We start from the raw sequence: 21,069 nt of genomic DNA on the forward strand, positions 1-21,069 counted from the left end.
ACCCTATGTAGTTTTTTCCCCCCTTTTACTTTCATACCCTATTATGGGGAAAAGATAAATGTTTTGTGGTATTTGGCTTATTTCACTTAACATGATCTCTTATATGCCTCATTTTCTTGGAAATTACATAATGTCATTCTTCTTAATGGCTGAATGAAAGTTCATTGTGTAGCTATACTGCATCAGCCTGGGAATCTAAAGAAACAGTCAGAACTTGGTTCAGCAGTAAACATTAGTGGCCCACACTGTGCGCTTACTTTCCTCTGTAGCCACAAGCCTAGAGTGGTTGGGGCACTGGGAAACCAGGTTTGAGGCCAAGTGACCACAGGGCCCTGTGCAGTTGCCAGGTCCACTAGCCAGTCTGCACTTCTGTTAGGCTTAACTGTCAGGAATTGCTCTCTTCTTGTTTCCTAACTGTGCTAAAGGGTGAGGAGATTGGGTTGGGTTATGATCCAATCATTACCGTTTATGAGCAGACCTGTCACAACCTCTTAGATCTTGGTTTCGTTTGCCTTCCATGTAAAATATGACACATGGGGCATACTGGGTAATTTCTTGAAGCACTTTCTGGCTCTTGGATCTGTGAACTATTAAATGGTTATTATCAGTGTCATGCAAGATTGCAGGGCAAAAAGCAAGTTAAGTTTGAAGCAGAAGAATTTTAATAATAAGCACATTGGTTCAGCCACTGGGGGTGGGAGGAAGGTTGTCCTTGAAAACGATCTGGTGTTGAGTGAAAGCCCTGCTTTCAGCGGATGATTTCAGCTCTCAGGATAATCTCGATGACCCAGAAGCTGGATGGGATGCTACCCTGACTGGGGAAGAGGAGGAAGAGTTCTTTGAGCTGCAGATTGTGAAACAACAAGATGGAGAGGTAAGTCAGCATACCCCCTGGAGAAGGAGATAAGGAGCTCGCAGCCCTGCCAGGAGCTTAGATATTAGCAAGATATGGCCTCCCCAGTCTAAGTGAAAACTCTGTTAGTACTTAGAGTGAAGCTTGCTCCTCACACCCCCTCCACCTACTTCTCCCATCTCATCTTGGGGAGAGACCCATGTCAGTGTGCACAGCATCTGCTCGCTGTGGCTGTGCTCTGTTCCAAACCTGGAGAGGGAGGGAGGGAGCTGTTGATTCCTTTGAAGTACAGGGAGCTATGGCTGGAAGAACACTGGCTTTATCTTTTTAGTTCCTTCATAAGAACTTTTTGATTATAGGGCCTCACTATGTAGCTCTGGCTGGCCTAGAACTGCCTCTGCCTCTGCCTTCCAAATGCTGGGGTTAAAGGTATAGAACACTTTACCTGACCTAAGAGTTCTTTTTTTTTTTTCTTTTTTTATAATTTTTATTTTTTTTATATTAGTCACAGGTTATTTACTTTGTATCTGAGCAGTAGGCCCCTCCTTCATTCCCTCCCTCTCCCTCATCTCCTCCCTGCCCTTTTCTAAGTCCAATGCTGGGGGAGGTCCTCCTCCTGTTCCATCTGACCCTAGCTTCTCAGGTATATTCTGGATTGGCTGCAATGTCCTCCTCTGTGGCTTAGCAAGACTGCACCTCCCTCAGGGCTGGCATATTTTTTTTTTTTTCCAATGCAGTTTATTCAGAAACCTTGAACAATCCTCGGACCCTGGGGAAAGCCAGCCCACAGCTTAAATAGCCTCTGGGTAGCCATAGAAGTCCAATGTGCTATCCATTGCGCCACAGAGCCTACCCTGACCTAAGAGTTCTTTAAAGAGGAGAAAAAGAAAGCCAGGCCTGGTGGCACACACCTGTAATGCTGACATTTGGGAGACTGAGGCATGAGGATTGTGAGTTCAAAGCCAGCATGAGCTACATAGTGAGGCCCTGTCTCAGGATAGAAAAAAAAAAAAAAAGCAAAAGAATAAATGAAGGCAGTGAAGCAGAATCATGATCTCATGGTTGAATCTGTTTGATGGGCATAATTCTGGGGCTTTCCCCCTAAATCTGAGTATGCTTGACAAATGATACCAGCAGTATAGTATCTGAGAAACTCAGAGGTGACCTGAGATACTCACTTTTGGACGTTAGCTCTGTTTTCCTCCTCCCCCACACTGTGCCTTTCCTTAGTCCTGAACCTGTTTGTGTCAGATGTAACATGACAGGCTTGGGCTCACTCCGTGTTAAAGTAGACCATGGGGCTATGACAGCTACTGCAGTTTGTAATCATCAGTTGAGAACATGGGCACATCCAAATAGGATAGCATCCTGTCGGCTTCCTGGAAGTGACACTTCCCTACAGTTTACTAGAAAGTGATTGGGCTTCAGGCTACAGCAGACAAATGGTCTCAGTGGGTGATCAGGGAATAGCACACAAAGCCCACAGAACGGAAGGTTTTCAAGCTTTCTTGATGTTTAAAACATTTTTAAAAACAAGCAGGCTAATAAAGTACTGTCTTAGTTACTGTTTTGTTGCTGTGAAGAGGCACCATGCCCAAGGCAATTTATAAAAGAAAAGTTTAACTGAGAGCGTGCTTACAGTTTTGGAGGGTTAGGCCATGGTCATCATGGTGGGGAATGTGGCAGTAGTCATGGCTAACATCCTGATTCACAATGGGGTGGGGAAGAGGGGAGAGAGAGGGGAGGAGGGAGAAAGGAAGGAGAGAGAACAGAGCAGAGACTGGGCCTCCTGTAGGCTTTTGAAGGAAACCTCAAAGCCCACCTTTAGTGACACACCTTCAATAAGGCCACACCACCTAATCCTTCTTAAGCAGTTCACCAACTGGGAACCAAACATTCAAATATATGAGCCTATAGAGGTCATTGCAGTATATGAGCATGTAGGTACCACCACAGGTACCATACCCAATACTTTGCAGCCTCACATGGCAACAGCCACATGGTCACATCCTGACAACACTTCGGGGCAGTTTTTGAAAGGGAACCTTCACCCAAGCTACATGGCATTCTCAAAAGGGTCTGTGTGGCCTTGGAGAGGACAGTTAAGTGCTGTCTTTGCTTCCTCTGCAGACAAAGGCAGAGGCCTCCTGGGACTCTGCAGTGCACAGCTGTCCCCAGCTCAGTAAAGGTACTCCTGCTGACGAGCGAGTATTCCTCATCCTGCGAGTGACTGTCCAGCTCAGCCATCCTGCTGACATGCAGCTGGTCCTGCGCAAAAGGATCTGTGTCCATGTTCATGGGCGCCAGGTGAGGCTTCAGTTATAGTGGGAAAAGAGGAGTGACCAAAGGCTAACGGTGCCACTGACTCTAGAAACTTCTTTCCAGACATGGTCGCAGCCTACCCTTCCCGGGTACCTGTCACTGTCACTGCCCTTCACCATAATGTCATTCTGTAAACATACACGGGCATGTGCGTGCACGCGCGTGTGTGCGCACACACACACACACACACACGCACAGGGTGGAGTCACAAAGGAGCCCTGCCATTGAGAAGTTCAGTGGCTTTTGTTGTTGTGCTATCTTCTGGATCACTTGAGGAGGTTCCCCAGTGGTCAGTTTTGCATTTTAATGTTAGCCTGGGAGAGCTAGCAACACTCTCTTTCTAGAAGCCTTTGATTCTCAGTTTGACTTTGGTTGTTGTAAAACATTGAATAGGAAACAGTCTGGGTCTTTATGTTTTTATTTATTTATTTATTTATTTTTTAGTAAACTGTCTTTATTTTATTTTGTTGTTTTTTTCTTCCTGAAACAAGGTTTCTCTATGTAGCCCTGGCTGTCCTGGAATTCACTCTTTAGACCAGGTTGGCCTGAAACTCAGGGATCCTCCTGCCTCCCTAGTGCTATGATTAAAGGTATAGTCTACCACTGCAGATTCAGCCTGGGTCTTTAAAGAGCCAAAGTCTGCTTGCGTTTCAAAGTACCTTTTTTATTATGTGGGGTGCTGGGGTGCTGGGTGGGATAGCATCCTGCCAACAGATCTGTGAGAAAAAGCTTTGGAAGGGAGGGTGTCTTTGAGCTGGCATTTTAGAGCGTGCTGGATAGGCAGGGGAGCAGGTGACTGTTCCCTCCCGAGGAGGGAGGACCCCTGACACATGGAGGAGTTTTCTGGAAATGCTGTAGGTCAAGAGTTTAAACACTGTGCTATTGGTTTGTAAACGTGAGGATTTGGAAGGCAGACTCTGGACTCCTTGTTCACTCTTGTTACTTTCCCTTTTGTGGGGTATTTTGAACACACAAGCACAGATGGAAATAAGTCTTCTCATTTGAGAGAACACAGTCATGGTTGACAGACCCCACCCCTAAAAATTAATCTTTACTTCTAAATGTCATGCTGATACCAATCTCTGAAATGAAGACTGGCGTAATGCTGTTAAAATCACAGCTCCGTAGCTCTCAAGTCCAACATCAATAAAACCCAGGTCAGGGGTTAGCTGTAGAGTATTTGTGTGTCTCCTTCTCACTCCTATGTTCCTTTTCTGGGGAGTCTGAAGGGGTGGAGAGAGGCCTGCTGCTCTGGGGAGCTTCATGAAGAGTGAGTTTCTGGCCACCTGACCTGCAGCATTCCTAACAGAGGTTACAGTGTAGAAGAACCATGTCTCTTCTGTCTTTATTTTTGGGTAGGAGAAAGGTGTTATTCCATTTCTTTCTTGTTGAAGTGATTTGGTGGAAGTATTTTAAGCCATGCCACATCCCTCAGTCTCAGATACGTCATTCTTTTAAATTGCTTCTTCATATAGAACAGTGACAAACACATGGCAGGGCAGTATCATTAGTTCATGCAGATAGTAAACAGGTGACACCACCTCTAGCACCCATGAGAAGCTGTGGCTGTGCCCGAACCTTGTGCCTGGCTCTTTTTGAGCACTACAAGGCATGGCTGAGGCCCTGAAGGGATGAAGGAAATGAATGGCTGCTTTGCATTCTGAGAAGCTTTGTCCTGGAGGGGCTTGTGGCTTGTGTTGGGGGGAGGGTGAGAGGTCAACCTCAGGTCTCATCCTTAGGTACCCTGAGAGGCTCTCTCTCTCTCTTAAATATATAATTTATTTGTTATGTGCTTTGGTATTTTGCCTGTATGTCTGTGTGAGGGCGTTGGATCACCTGGAATGAGTTACAGACAGTTGTGAGCTACCATGTGGTTGCTGGGAATTGAACCCAGGTCTCTGAAAGAGTAGGCAGTGCTGTTAACTGCTGAGCCATCTCTAGTCCCTGAGAGGCTCTTTTAAAAATTAATGATCACCAAATGGGAAATAAATCATTATGAGATAGGATTGTAAATTACGTGGTTTTAATACCAACTGGTCTTCTTCTTTGGATTTTTGCATGTTTCTGCCTCACCTTTTGCATCATGCCTATTCCCTATTCTCTCTCCTTATCTATATTCAATTGTATTCTACCCTCATGGCTGCTCTCTTCAACCTCTACAGAATGTTCAATCTTTGCAGCATCTCCAAATGAGTCATCTATGCATTAATTCAACAGTTCAATTTCTAGCTGTGCAAAGAGCACAGTCAGCATAAACAATGACCAGGCACTCTTAAATCATCCTTCATAACGATCCTGCTTTGGTCAAGAATTTAATGCCTGAACTTGTCAATATTCATGGTACAAGATGTCTGTCATGCAGAGGAGGAAAGTGTAAGAGTCACCAGTCCTTGCTTCTGTCTTACTTAGAAGGTCATTTTGTTGTATCTTCTGAGTTGATCCAGATGCCTGGTGGCAGCCTCTGGATCCTAGGTCTCACTTCTCTCTAGTCAGGTGCAGGACCCGAGAGGCCCATTGTAGGTGCAAGTCCATTGGTTCTGTGCTTAGGTGAAGGAACTGTGTTTGATGCTAGGGATCTCACATGCTTGTGTCAGATGCTACTCTTATATTGGCTCTGAGTGAGCAGCACCCTTTGTGCCTCTTTGTTACAGTAAGGGAGGGAGCTAGTAAGGGAGGAAATAATGGTCTGTATTTTATTCTTCTCTAGGGCTTTGCTCAAAGTCTTCTTAAAAAGATGTCTCATCGGAGCTCTATTCCTGGCTGTGGAGTGACCTTTGAAATTGTCTCCAATATTCCAGAGGTGAAGTATTCTACAAAGTTTGAACTGTAAATAAAGCACTTAAAGACTTAACTCCTCAAAACGTCACCCACCCAAGAAATACCATAATCAATAAAGTGGGCTGGTGAGATGGGTCAGCCAGCAAAGGCGCTTGCTGCCAACCTTGTGACCTGAGTTTGTTCCATCCCGGAATCTACATGGTTGAAGCAAAGAACAAACTCCTGCAAGTTGTCCTTAGAGCTTCACACAGTCTTACGGCACTTGAGCCACTCCCTGTGTATGCGAGCAAACATAAATAAATGTAAATTTCTATTCAGAGAAATAGATAGATTTTTTGATGCGTCCTCTACACTAAATTTTTAGTACAATGTATTTATGGCCTTAAAAGTTCAGATTTTGGTATTTTGTTTAAAGAGATCTCTTGTTATTTGTTTTATTGAGTAAATGTATAAGAGAAGGTAAATGAGAGAGGTGAAGAGAGGGAGAAGTACCATGGGCATGCCACAGAGGGCAACTTTTGGGAGTTGGTTCTTTCTACTGTGTTTAGAGGTCGAGTCTTCCTCCATCACTGGTCATTGAACTTCCAGCCAGTTCTCCTGTCTGCTCCCATCTTCCTTATAAGTCCTGGACTCACAGATGTGTATCTCTGCATCCAACTTCCTACAAGGCTTTCAGGGATCAAAGTCAGGTTGCCAGGCTTGGGCTGCAGGTTCTGCTACCCACTGAGCCATCTCTCTAGCCAAGAGTTCCATTTTGAAAATCAACTCAATGGGTTCTTATTTGAAACACAGCAGACAGTAGCAATATGGTGGTAGTCACACAGAGCAGGAACAGTTCACAGTAGATATTTATGTCTGATGTTGAATCAGAAGTCCAGTCTCTGCCCTTTGCTACCAAAACGAATCAGAATTCTGTTTTCTGGGGAGAGCAGATAGAGGGACTGGAGCCCTGGGGCTCCACACAGACTTTTGCATTAGGAAATCTTCATTCCAGATCTTAGAGTTTGTGGATTGATTCTGCTGGGCATTTGGGTAATAGGTACTCCATACCTGCTGGGGTTTTGTTTTGCTTGTTTGTTGGTTTTTGTCATTGTTTTGGTTTTTTGAGACAGAGTTTCTCTGTGGAGCCTTGGCTGTCCTGGAACTCATTCTGTGGACCAAGTTGGCCTTGAACTCATAGAAATCCACTTGCTTCTGCCTCCCACGTACTGGGATTAAAGGTTTCTGCCACCACTGCCTGGCTGATACTTGCTTTAACACAGTCTGAAAGGAAGCAAATAGTTGATGGCACTGAGGCTTTTAGATTTCTTATTAATCCAGGGAGCCCACTATAGATGACCACTCAGACACACTTTATAGCCAATTTAAAGTCTTTATTCCATCTGGCTAGGACCACATATAGGTACTACGGAACCTAGGTATGACCTTGGCTATCCAGAGCATAGGGTTTTTGAAGGCAAAAACTATGTCCTGGCATCTTGCTTTTCAGCTACAGGGGGATTTGCAGAAACAAGCAGTTTAACAAAAGCAAAGATACAGGTGGTTAACACAGACAGGCTAAGATAGGTTAGCTAGGACATCTTGACCTTGGGCTAGTACAATAGAATTAGATAATGTTCTATGAGATTCTTCATCAAGGAGATCAAATTTTAGTTAAACTTGAAATGGCCTCAGCAAGAACACAAGGTGGAAGAATCTTTGTGGAGGCTGGCATAGGAGGATCATAAGTGTGAGGCTAATCTGAGCTACTTAGTGAGGTTCTATCATAGACAACAAGCTTCCTGCACTCCCAAAGCCAAGGGTTCAGTCTAACTGTGATGGTGCCCTGTACATGGCCTATGCAGGGTCCTGCATTCATTCCCCAGCAATCATCAGCCAACCAATCAGCAAGGAAGCTGTTTTGCAGCTGTGACTAATTATGAGATCTTGGACTTAGAAAAGATTACTCTGTACTTCATCCATTGTTCTAAGAGTTAAAAGGCAAGGACTGGAGGGAGTCAGCTTAAGACTAAGCATTCTTGTGTGACTGGATGGTTGATAATTAGCTAGGCTTCCAGAGTCAGCCTTGTTTTCTCGTCTCCTCCTGACCGGCAAATTCCCCATTTCTGAGCATGGGCAGTTCAGTCAGTAGAAGAGAGTGGGGATTCACTCTGTTCTCTGGAGCCTTTGGCCACTGCTGCTGCCCAGGGAGGCCAGTGTGAGAAGTTCAGCAATCTGAGTGTGTGTGTCAGGCTGCTTAACAGCAGCTAGGGCTTTGCCTTGCCTCCTTCCACTCCCTTCTCTACACTGCATCAGCATCCCACTTGGGCACCAGGGTTCTTAGGTCTCCCTTTGTCTAGTGGGTTGGCTCAGCTCCTGTGAGGCTCAGGGGTGGTACCTTCCTACAGAACTGCTGTCATGGTGGTTTCCAGATCACCTACAGAATCCTTTCCAATTGGTAATTGGTAGTGAATGTTTGTGAAGTGGGAATAACTCTGCTTGGAACGTTTGTGGAAGCTGCTGTTTAACCAGTCTTCCATGTTAACCTGGTAGCTATCCATGATAGATCTTGATTTCTGGGAAAAAGTGCATTTTGAGTTCTAAATGCTGATGTTAAAATGGAACTTTGGATTCTGTTGAATTTGTGATTTCATAGCTCTGTGGATGTTTGTGTATGTGTGACTGTGCATGTATCATTGTGTGAGCATGCACATTTGCGAGTGTGTGTGTGTGTGTGTGTGTGTGTGTGTGAAGATCTATAATGATGTCGTCAATGTAGTTTTAGTGTGCATCCTTTAGGTGTTTAGGATGAACGTATGTGTGTGCTTGTGAAGCATGTGTAACACTTTCCTTTTCTGGCTATATTTACCATGTATCGTTCTGTTCTTCAGGATGCCCAGGGAGTGGAGGAGCGAGAGGCTCTGGCAAGGATGGCAGCTAACGTGGAAAACCCGGCTTCTGCTGACTCTGAGGCATATATTGAGAAGTACTTGAGGAGTGTGCTCGCTGTGGAAAACCTCCTGACTTTAGATCGCCTCCGTCAGGTTAGTGATGTTAACACTGCTATGGCGGAGCCCCATCTGATCCCTGTACTTGACTTTCTGGAGTTTGGTGCTATTGCACCTGATGTTTAAAGGGTTTACTGTTACAAAATCCAGTGACTGCCATGGGGTCGTTCTGTCTCGTCATGTCATGGCTGGTATTTAAAGAATGTGGAGGAGGGCTGGCAGATGGCTCAGTGGTTGGGGCACTGTCTGCTCTTCCAGAGGTTCTGAGTTCAGAACCTGTAATCACATGTTGCCTCACAGGCATCTATCCTGATCTGATGCCCTCTTCTGGCATGGAGTGACCTACAGATAGAGCACTCATCCATGTAAAATACATAAATAAAGAATGTGGAAAGCCTTGAACTGAGTGTGTTGGAGTGCATCTATCATGTATACTTCTTGGTGTATATTCAATCCCTAGGAAGTGGCCGTGAAGGAGCAGCTGACAGGAAAAGGGAAGCTGAACCGGAGGAGTATCAGCTCTCCCAGCATGAACAGAGTAAGTCCCTCTTGCAGCTGCTGTAGAACAGGTGCCTGCCACTTCCTTTCTGACCTCTTGTTTGGATGCCTTTCTGCCTCCTTGCAAGGGGTCTCAGCTGTCTGTAACTTCCCTGTGTTGGTCTAAGTGTCCTGTCCCTTCCCTTGTCACATCTGTGTCCCCTCTAGCACTATGCCTGCTACTTAGAGCCGGGATGCTTGCTTGAGTGTCATGGGCACATATTGCTCATTTGTCCTTTGCTGCTTGCCCAGCACACATTGGGAGGACAGAAATGTGTGTGGAGCTTAATCTAAGCTAGTGGTCTGCCTAGGGCAAGGAAGTCATTTTCTGGGGCTTAATTAATTCTTTTTAAATTAGTAGGTTTGGAGTTATGTTTGCAGATCCGTCGCTTGAAGGCCACCTAGGGTAGTGTGAATGAGTAAAACAGGCCATGTGTGCTTTAAAACTATGCTGAGATTTGTTGATTAAAAATAGGTATAATTTATATGCATATTGAACATGGAGATAATTATTGACAAAGAAACGTGCCAGTGGCCCTTGATCCGCTCCTCATTTATGCGAAGATGTGGGTATGAAAGAGTAGGTGCACTTTTGTCTTTGGCCACTCAGCTTTGTGGGGAAGAGCAGCTGCGGCAAACCTGTAAGTTTGCAAGTGACAGGAAGGGCAAGTTTTCCACTGGAGAGCCTGTGGGCACAGAGGTGTGGCACAGACCTGGAGGACAGGGCTACCCTCAGGCATGTAGAAATGCCTCTGTAGTTCTAGTTCCTTCAGAAAGTTATTAACATACACTTGCAAATGCAAAGCTTTGGTATTTGGGATACTATAATCTAAATAGTTTGTTTCTTAGACAAAAGGCTCAGGCCCTGGCAGGGTCCAGGGCATTAAATAGAATGGGTGAAATGACTTCTGTTCGGCCCAGTAAGGGCCAATGGTTTTTACACCCTGGAGACACTGATCTGCAGTATTGGTCTTCATGGCTTCTCTCTCTTCCGTCTTGGTTTGTTTGTTTATTTGTTTGTTTGAGATTATATCTCAATGTATCTTTCTGAATTGGAGCAAGGCTGGCCTCAGACTCACTGTAATCTGCCTGTGCCTCCCAAATGCTGGGATTATAGGCACAGGCACATGCTCTCAGGCCCAGCTTGATTTGATTTTCAAAGTAGGACCTTTTTAGGTGCTCTCATGCTTTTACACTAATCCCCCTTTATCTCTTCCCAGTTGTCTGGAAGCCGACAGGAACTTAGCCCTTCTCACAGTCTAGGCAGCAACAAGGTGAGTTTACACTTAGGTCTTTGACTCTCATCTTCTCAGACCTCTGTACTTGCGCATGTCCGAACTTTTTCCACACACCCAAGTTTTTCAACATTTACTAGAAAGAGTTCCACATTCGTTTCTCTGATCCTGCCATTGAGATCCACTAACACCATCTTATTGTTAGAATTAAAAAGTTTATTTTTGCTAAAATTCATTTTTTTTTAGCTCACAATATTCCTTTTGTTTCTGAGAAGAAACTTCAGATTGTATTTATAATAGTAAAGCTATGATATGATTGAAAACTTAGAAGGAATAAGAAACATATTTCTAATTATTAATGTTAGTTAGAAAAAAGAAATGGTGTAAATCCCAGTAACAACTTTGTGCAAATAGAAACTCACTATTGTTTGTTTAAAAAGGTCAGCACTCCTTGCAGCTGCCTGATCTGGGTGTTACCCCTCACAGTGTGTTCTTGTCACTCTGAGGTGCCTGGCTAAGTGTCAGCACAGAAACAACACATCCTGTGCTGACAGGACGACCCTAGAGTAGGTTGGGAGTTTGCATTGTCGTAGTGGCAATGTGATGTGAGGGAGTTACCTCAGAATGATTCAGGAGTGTGTGGGCAAATACAGACTGGCTGATTGACAATAATTGTTAAGGCCAAGTGGTGTTCATAAGACTATTTCTATTCTTGTTAATTATTCTGTACTTGTAGTGGACATTTTGTTTATGAAAACATAAGAAACAGTGAAGATGAAATTAATGATGAAGACTCATGTTAAAGATCTAGATTGCTGTTACCATGCCTGAAAATATAACCACACCCACACATGAAACCACACAAGTGCACATGCACACATAGATGCATGGCTGGGGTCAGCTAGACCACTCAGTTAGACTGGCTAGTCCAAGCCTGATACTAACACTGACACACACACATGCGTGCACACACACACTCTTTCTCTTTCTATCTCTCAGACACACACACACTCTCTCTCTCAGACACACACATACACACACTCTCTTTTTCTCAGACACACACTTTCAGACACACACACAGAGACACACACACACACACACACACACACACACACACATACACACAGCAGGGAACGCTCACTTAGTGGGTGATTTACATGGGCTTGGACAGATACTGTGGTGTAGTGGACTGATACAGTCCAATGGAAGGAAACAGAGGTTTTGGGTGTGATGATTTTTAAGTGTGACTATAGGAACTATTAAGGTAAATAATATATGATAGGAAAAAAAAAATTAAAACTCCAACTTTTTGTGTTTTGGGGGAGGCACAGTTTACCCAAATCCTCAGTTACAGGTTCTTGTAAGAAGTGGCTGAGATTTCTGCTTTTCTGTTCTTTCATACTTTTCTTATCTTAAAATGGATACCGTAACAGCCAGCAGTAACATCTGCCTCAGAGAGCAGGGCCAGGCTTCGTCCGCAGCAGTGGAGAGGGGGAAGGGACAGTGGCTGCACTCCAGGCCGAGGCAGGCAGAGGAAGCCACACAGAAGGGATGCACACCTGCTCTCCCTGCACCCTGCAAGGCTTGCAGTGACATGGGAACCCCAAGGGTAATCTCATGGTGCGCACAGGCAGGGAAAGAGCTGCAGTTGGCATTTTGGGCAGAAACTCCTGCATGACCACAGGCACAGGGTGGACAGTCTTGTCCACAGCAGAGTGGGGTGGAGCCCGGGGAGGAGGGGCCTTTTTGGAAATCCTGAGTCACTGAATGCTGAGGAGCAGTGGTGGTGGGTGTATGTCTCTCTCTGTGTGTATGTGTGTGTATTTGTGTCTCTGTGTGTGTCTTTGTCTATGTGTGTATCTGTGTGTGTGTGTGTGTGTGTGTGTGTGAGTGAGTGAGAGAGAGAGAGAGAGAGAGAGAGAGAGAGAGAAAGACACAAAGAAAGAGAGAGTCAGTGTCAGTCTTGGGCTGCACAGTCTAACTGAGGGGTCTAGCTGAGCGCCAACCATCCTGTTGCAGGCTGTGGTGTGTACAGTGCAAAAGGGAAAAGCTTATTTGGATTGGAAAGACTATGGAAGGGAAAAGGGATGTTCTTGGGGAGGAATAGGAAGAATCAGTTACACCAAGGAGATGGATTCTGGGATCCTGTGAACAGAAAGAAATGGCAGGGGAAGGAGAGGACTAGGTTCCCTTTAGGCTTTGTGACAGAGTAGGATTACTGAGAAGCAAGCTGTGGAAGTGTGTATATATGTGTGTGTGCAGAGAGGAGGAAGCTAGACATCAGGCCCCTCCAGGCTTATTTGAGACGGCATGTAGGATGAGGACCAATAGGGTTGTTTTGGATGGTGCTGGGTGACTGCACCTTTGTTGGCCATTTCTGCTGTGCATTGGGAGAGATGAGACTGAGCCTCTCAGCTGTGTATGCTGTATTGTTTGAGCTGAGGAACCAGTACATGTTTTTGTTACTGTCCTAGTAGCTTCCCTTTTTTGTTGTGGATTTCTCGGGGCTCCTGAATAACTGGGAGAAAATGGTGCTCTTATTTCCACTCGCTCAGATTTGGCTTGTGATGGTTCTTTCTTGGTGACTTGGTCTCCCTAATCTTTTCTATAGACCACAGAGAGGTGTAGCCATTGCCTGAGGCTTGGAACACTTTACAGTCCTCATACTTCGTCTGTGTCTGTGTCTGTCTCTCATTCTCTGTCTCTCTGTCTTTCTCTGTCTCATCTGTCAGTGCTGTGGCATCAGGATTTCCATGGCTGTAACTTCCACCATAGAGATACCTTTGCATCCTCTTGTGAATCTGGCTGTAATCAGCCTATGAGTACCCCTTCAGGCTGTTGCCCCCGAGCCAGGAGAACTGCGCTGTCACAGATGCCTGTGGGTAGGACAGGCAGATGTCAGCAAACAGGACTATTACAGGCCACGCGAATGGGGGTGGGGGTGGTCACAGAATAGCTTCACATTTTTCTGTGGCGGGCCTTACAGTAGTATGGTCTAAAGCAGAGGCATTGTAGATTATTAGCTCAGGAATGTTTGCATTGTATCTTCTCCCCAGTAAGAAAAGAACTATATTTCCCCCAGAATCAAGGAATATGATTTACCCTGTAGCTCATTAAGGACATTGTATCATTGCATATAAATAAAACAGATTATGAACATTTATAGGCCAGTTCCTTATGATTGATGGACAGTGTTTAAACTAATAGACAAAAGGTCAAAGGACCTGTCAAACTTAACCACAGCTGTGTTTACACACAGTGTGTAACAGGGTGAGCACAGCAACGTCCTTACAGCCTCAGAGGAAACATCATACTTGTGCTATGGCAAAGTATTACACACACGAACATGCATACACACGAGCACTTGGGCAGAAGTGCTCCATCTTGATTTCTCTTCAAGGAAGTATTAATGTCCAGGGAGCTGAGTCAGCCCAGACTTGGTGATGCCAAAAATGCTAGGAAATGCATTTTGAAATCATCAAAAATTGTACTGTTAGTTTTGTGTGTCTTGCAGGTATTCATGGGGTCAATTCTAATTTTTTCTTAATTCATTTGCAACTCTCAGCTCTGTGCTTCAGATCAACACTGTAGGTTAGAATGTGAACTGTGGAAGCGCAGACATCACAGGCTAGGCAGGTCACTATGGTTTGTCAGAGAAGAAAGTCCGAGCCAGCTCCAGTCTCCCTTCCCCTGCTGTGTTTTCTTATCACCAGAGTAGATGTCATCCTTGGGAGCAAGAGTGAAAGAGGCTGGCAGGACGGGCATAGAGGGGGCTGGGAGAACTTGTTGAGGTCCTAAAGAATTCAGTTAGCTGAGTAGCATCAGCGCATGTGTGTATGCGTGTGCGCACGCATGCACACACGCGTGCTTGTGCCTGTGCCTTATTTGCTGAATATTTCTTATTTACTGAAGCTCTTCACATGTTAAAATCAAATTGCTTCCCTAAAATTGAGTTGATAAAGGAATTAATTAAAGAGCTTGATTATTCCCATCACTTTAGTGCCTAAAGGAAATAACTCTTAGGATAGCCTTCCAATTAAAAAATCTAAGATGTGACCATATTGAAGTGGTGTTTTGGCTTACAGTTATGGGATGCTTTACCCCTGTTCTAAGGAGATTTTTAATAGGTACAATGAAAACGGTTTCTCCATGACTGTCTACTAGTAGGTATCTCGATGCAGAATTAATTTTAGCTTGTTGCTGGCCTTGGCACTGCAAAGCTGGCAGTGCATTGAGACCTTCTGTCAACATGTCTGTTGTCATTCCTAAGGCCATTTTAGAGGAGATGGCATTTGTATTATGTTAGTAAGGCAGTGAGGTTGTTGTCCTCTGAAGTATTGTTGTTGTATGGTGCTTTTTGAGGACCTCATGGATGCCAGGGAAGTGCTTTGCCACTGAGCTGTATTCTCAGCCCTCTGCAGAGGTTCTTGATGAAGTTCAAGTCAGCTGCTACCTTGAGCAGGCTGGAGTTAACAAAGCTTCCTGGAACTGCCATCAGCTCAGCTTTGGTTCAAGAGATGCCAAGCATGAGTCACCCTTCAGCTGCATTAGAGCTGCCTGTGGGCTGGAAATTACAGGGCACATCTTTTTATTTGCTTCTTTGTCACTTTCCTGATCAAAGTCAGATTCTTTTACAGAGAGCCAAAAAATTATATTTGGTGGAAAAGTAGGGGCAGACAGGAAAACAGGTGGGCATGGAGCCTGCAAGGACCTCCTAGACTCCTGCTGGGTTGCCTGTGCCTCTGAGCTGGGGGCCACTCCTAACATCTGGAGGAGCTTTGTTTTGTCTTTTTAGAGTTCTGCTTCTTAGAGTCTGTGTGGGGAATCCAAATGCAGCCAGGGTCATTTTTTTCAGTGTCTTCGTTACTGATTTAGGAAAGGACTGCTCAGTTGTGGGAGGTTCCAGTTGTGCCAGGTGTGCATGACTACGGCAGAAGCAGGGAGGTGCCATGAAGTAAGCCTTCTCTCCTTTTAGGTTTGAGCAGTTTGTGAGAGCCCAGAAAATCCCAGAGTAAAAACTTCAACGTCCCCTTTACCTAAGTCTCCCTCTGAAATACGTTTAACTTGTGGCTGCTTTTGTGTTCTTGTTTTTTGTTTTTTTCTCCTAAAGCATTTCAGTAAAAGGAGAAATTAGCATAGCCAGGCAGGTCAGGTTTATTGCAAAGTCAGCACTTGTCCTGTCCCTGGGTGAGGTAGGAGTGGGGGTGACATGGGTCACACTCCCCTGGGTGTTCCATTCATCTCTGTGAGCTGTGTGTGAGGAGAGCACGTGGTGGGGTTTCTGTGCAGCCCTGGTGCTAGCAGAGAAGTGGGGACCACTCTCTTCCTCCTTAGGTCAATCCCTTAGAAGCAGAGCCAGATAGGCCCGGGTTCTGGGACTCTGACTCTGGACAGTGAGGCTGGGAACAAGTGATTGTGAGGTTCCATGAGGGACCTGTGTTGGGGTACCATGGTCCTTTTATTGTCATTAGTTCACAGGCCTGCAGTGTGCTTAGTCTGTGTCTGAGTGTTGTCTGGACCTGTCATTTATTTATACTCAGAGTCTTGGGCTGTGAAGCAGGAAGAGACACTGCTGCTCTTCAGCCTTGATGGTGACATTGTGCACCAGGTACCAGGGGAGCCTGAGTGTGCCTCAGGAAAAGGCCATCTCCTTCAGTTGTTATAGGACAACTCTGTCAGAGCCTGGACGTTAACTGCAGATCAGCCACTCAGTTTCCTAAGGGACACAGTGTGGCTGCGTCAGCTGCCAGACAAGAGAGCCTAAGATATTAGAATAAATTAACTCTGAAATGAAGTAAGTTATCTTCAGAATAACCTTGTATGAACTTGACACCATGAACAGAGTTCTTGATGTCTCTTCTGCTGAGCCTCTCTGAAGCTACTGACCTTAGCGTTCAGATACCTGACCATGACACCCCAGGGCACCTAAGGTGGGCAGCCTCCTAAGAAGGATAATTAAGTTTGAATGCAAAAAAAAAAAATTAACAAAAAGATTAAAATCTGTGAGTAAGCATGTTATTGGTAGGAATGTAAATACGCAGCGAGGGCTGTTTTCCTTATTGGCCTATCATGTGCCTGGAGTCTGTTTTGTTTTCTGTTTCTAATGAATGCAAAGAGAGAACTTTTTTTTTTTTTTTTTAATGCCATCAAGTGCTGAGCGAGTTCTCAGTGGTGAACACGATCCAGATCACTTAGGGCTTATTGATTTTATGATCAGTCCTTAGGTTGCTGCTAAAAGCAGATAGATTCTTAAACCATGTAACAACTTGTGGTTTGGGGCTACCTACCTCAGTCCCTCTTGAGCTTCAGGACTCACCCATTTCCACTCTGCTTCTCAGCAGTCCTCAGGACATCCAAATTAACCCTGGGTCAGTTGTCTGCAGAATGCTCAGTTAAACCGATATTAAAACTGTTACTTAACCTCAGTGAAAAAGACCTGAGTTATCACAGGATGAAAGGGAACTTAAAATTGCTCACAGCTTGGAGCTCAGGACTGTGCTGCTGAGAGGCTCCCTCCCAGAACTGGGCGGAGGAGGCCCCAGCCTATTCCTGGGCTTCTTTTGAGACATGGGAGTGAGGATGGCATCATCGTCAGCCACAGGAGCTGGGGCAGAATTTAAGGGGCACTCATTTCTAAAGGAGCAGTGACAGCTTGTCCACCTGTGTTGAGGAGGTAGCAGAATGCAGTAGACTTTGGGGTGGGCTTGTTGGGAGCCACAGGTTGTAAAGTAGAAGCATGAGGAAGGGTGATACAGTCAGACTTCCATCCTAGAGAAAAAAAGCTTTGGTAATGCTAGTAAGTTTTCTTCTGGAATATTGTATAACATTTTTGTGAACTTATTAATTTGAAATAAATTGGCATATTTTTCTTCTTGTCCTTAACAGGGTCGGTGGGAAAGTCAACAGGATGTATCCCAAACACTAGTTTCCAGAGGAATAGCTCCAGGTCCTCCAGCAATCTCTGTTTCTCCCCAAAGTAACCAGTCTCCTGATCCTGGTAAGTTTTTTTCATCTGCCAATCACTGCCATGAAATTTTCGCATCTTTCAGAAACAGGTTAAATCAGGATGTTCTGCTAGATCCACAGGCTACTTCATGTCCATCAGAGTGTTGTTATCTTTGTCTTAGCATGTTGGGTGGCATCAGTTTGGAAGGGTGACTTAACCCTTCATTCCTCTGATAATTCACCTTGTGACTCTCTTGTCATGTTAATGCTCAGCCAGCTTGTTGACTCGTAGGGATTGTACATATGTGGTCCACGGTGACCATCAGCTTATACTTCCTCAAACCTGTTAGGTTTTGGTATCAAGACTGTGTTGGCCTCACATAATGCCTTGGGAAGAAGCTTTCCTCTTCTTTTCTGGGTTTCTGTGTGATTGGTAGTGCCAGCTCCTTAAATGTTTGACAGCATTGCCCAGAGAAGCTGTCTGATCCTGGCACTTTCTTTTTGTAGCAGGCTTTGCATTATGATGGGTTTCTTTTGTGTGCAATGATTTAGACTTTTGTGTTCCTTATGAGACCGCTTTCCTAAGTCCTAGCTTCCAAAGAATTTTTGACATTGTCTATATAATTGTTTACTCTTATAAATGTTGCAGTATTACTTTGTTCCTTTTAAGATTCATAGCCTGGTGTGGGGGCGCACACCTTTAATCGTAGCACTGGGGAGGCAGAGCAGGATGATCTCTGAGTTTGAGGCCAGCCTGGTGTATGTAGTGAGACCCTGTCTTAAAAACAAACAAACCAAGCCTCAAAACACCACAAGCAAGTGAGCAAGCACACCAAGCAAACAAAAACCTAGTCATCTCTGCTCTAGAGCAGAAGTTAGCTTTTGTGTTAGCGATTGACAAGGAGTGAGGGTCAGTTGCTCTCCAACACTGGCAGGAGCTCTGCCCATTAGAGCACCTTGGGGCTTTAGTTATTGCTGTGTAATTGGTGGGTGCTGACCATGACCATCTTTTTCTACTAATAACTTTAGGGATGTCTTTGCTAGTTTATACTGCTGGATTTGCTTACAAATGACATTTGGCAAATGCACAGAGTAAAAGTCATGTGTCATTGTTTTTATTTTATCCTGACCCTTTCCATTTTGTTGACAGGACTTGGAGGCATAACAGCCTCTTACTTGAACCCAGTGAAGTCACTGGTGCCACAGATGCCAAAGCTACTGAAGTCGCTCTTCCCTGTCCGCGATGACAGAAGGGGCAGACAGTCATCTCCCCATGCACACCAGGTAAGGAAGCCGCAGTGAGAGCTTCTCTAATGGTCGCTGGTACTGATGGTCTGCTGTTCTGAGCTGGAGGTAGAGAAACAGTGAGGGCATTAGAGCCGGCTCCTGACCCTGGGAAAGCTTGTGATAATGTCTTTTCCTCTCTCTTCATCTAACAGAGCTGTTTGCATGTATTGACACTCCATCCTTTCTGCTCTAAAACAAAAAAATGCCAAGTGTGCTACTAATGTGATTTATGGTGATCTCACTTAGTGCAACAATAGTCAAATTTATGAAGGTGCACTTAGTGTTGTTTGTGTTGCCAAGCAGAAAGTGTCATTCTATTTTTAATTCTTGATTTCATTTTCTTCTCAAATAATCTTGACTCATGGCTCTCCCTGCTCCTCCACCCCCCTCCTCAGTGGACAATCAGTTCTTTGACTCAAAGTGGTCACTTGTTTTTTTTCCTGTTTAAAAACCTGTATAGCAGTGAAGTAAGGATTAGAGAAAATGGTCTAGGCTTTTCCAAACAATCAGGAAGCTGCTTTTATGCAGTGGTGAAGGGAACCTACTTGGAGATGCAGTCTCTGGACATGTAGGCTTTAGTTCAGCAGAAAATGATGAATGAGATTTATTTATACCCATTCAGAAACACAAATGGTGCAGGTGTAGTTGCTGAAGTGGGTCTTTTGACATTAGCTTCTCCATATTTCAAATGTCTGAGTGTCAGGAATGTAGGTCAGTAGCTGTCGGAGGCAGAGCAGTTCTTAAGGGCTTGTGTGAAGGCATCTTCAGGAGAGCTGGTGTTGACGTCAGTAAGCTGTTCCGTATATAGAGAGAGCTTCCTGCCCAGTGTGACACCAGCTTGTACATCAGTACACAGAGCAGATGGCAAAATGAAACAACAATTTTGAAACCGTTTAAACTGCACTTAGCTAGGCAGGTCCAGGGTCATTTGATAGTTACTGAAATGTATCTGTGACTGGAGGGCTCAGGCAGGAAAAGCTGACTTTCTCACTGGTTTGTTGCTGTGCACACTATGCCGCTCTAAACGTGTCATTGCTTCATCAAGTATGATTTGAGGGTCAATCTGAATTCCTAAGATACCTTCAAAAAGCTGCCCTTCCCCAGTCTGTCCTGGTTACCCAGAGCCCTCCTGGGGACAACCACCAGTTCACCATGGGACTTTACATTAGGTTTGATGACCATGATTTCTCAGTTGCTCTAAAGTGTAGGCAGTTGTCTACATGGAAGGGAAATGGTCATCATGTTGAAGAGGAGCAGCTTTTGTCATGCTGTTTTCTCTTCTCAGTGGAGCAAGTCAAAGCACTGGCTTCATGTAAGTCTCACTTCTGCTCACATTGTTCCTGTGCTAAGCCATGAGCTCCGGATAGGAGAGGAGCAACAGCCCATTAGAGACAAAGTCTGATGGGAGCAGAAAGGTACTCTGTCATGTGCAGGTAACAAGAAACATATGAAAATACAAATTAACACTGGGATTTGTGACAGTGCCGGGTAGTGTAACTAAAGCATTAGCTGTGATTGGTGAAAATACCTCCCTGGCGAACATGTCTCCATATCCTCAAGGTCGCAGCCTTTGTCCTCATCTGCAGAAAGCCATCAGCCTTGTGTCACCAGCAGCATGTCCTTCACGGTGGCCTCTCCTAGGCTGGGTGTCCAGGTGCCTTCTTGGCTCTCTGTATTTATCCACCTTTAACCAGTTTCTTCCCCTGCATAGCTTAATCCATTCCATTCCTTCACTGGACCTTACATTAGTCTGTGGGTTGAAACCTTCTGGAATAAAACAAAAAATCTGCATTCCTACTGTATCTTAAAGCACCCTCCAGGATTAAATGCCCTCCTCTCAGTCTGTGTGTGCTCCCCTCCCTGTTTTGTGCCATTCTAAGACCCTATTCTAAGACATTCCACTACTGTTTTATCTTAGGAATACATGGAGCACATTTCATTCAGTTTAAGTGTCTGCCGTTTCTTCCAGTGCTGGCAGGCCCCTCGGGCTCTCAGTGGAAGCATGGCTAAGTTCACACTAGCCTTCTTGATGAGCTAGATAAAAACAGCTGCCTCTACTAGATACACATGTCTTTTTCCCGGGAATTGTTAGCTTTCTGTTTGTTGACCGTCTCTCTGTGAAGAA

The 21,069-nt window shown here is 44.9% G+C and overlaps 1 protein-coding gene across 3 annotated transcripts in view; it reads left to right on the plus strand.

The window, feature by feature from the left end:
- Positions 1 to 21,069, plus strand: part of Kif13b (kinesin family member 13B) — a 158,466-nt gene that overhangs the window by 117,589 nt on the left and 19,808 nt on the right. For all 3 annotated transcript variants that reach the window (XM_060391318.1, XM_021654289.2, XM_060391317.1), the window contains 8 exons: positions 753 to 874; positions 2,984 to 3,160; positions 5,883 to 5,975; positions 8,824 to 8,976; positions 9,401 to 9,478; positions 10,698 to 10,751; positions 17,598 to 17,709; positions 18,808 to 18,941. In XM_060391318.1, the coding sequence (XP_060247301.1) occupies positions 753 to 874; positions 2,984 to 3,160; positions 5,883 to 5,975; positions 8,824 to 8,976; positions 9,401 to 9,478; positions 10,698 to 10,751; positions 17,598 to 17,709; positions 18,808 to 18,941 (923 nt within the window). The remainder of the gene's footprint in view (positions 1 to 752; positions 875 to 2,983; positions 3,161 to 5,882; positions 5,976 to 8,823; positions 8,977 to 9,400; positions 9,479 to 10,697; positions 10,752 to 17,597; positions 17,710 to 18,807; positions 18,942 to 21,069) is intronic.

Source organism: Meriones unguiculatus, chromosome 9 (assembly GCF_030254825.1).
Source record: "Meriones unguiculatus strain TT.TT164.6M chromosome 9, Bangor_MerUng_6.1, whole genome shotgun sequence".
Classification (NCBI taxonomy): domain Eukaryota; kingdom Metazoa; phylum Chordata; class Mammalia; order Rodentia; family Muridae; genus Meriones; species Meriones unguiculatus.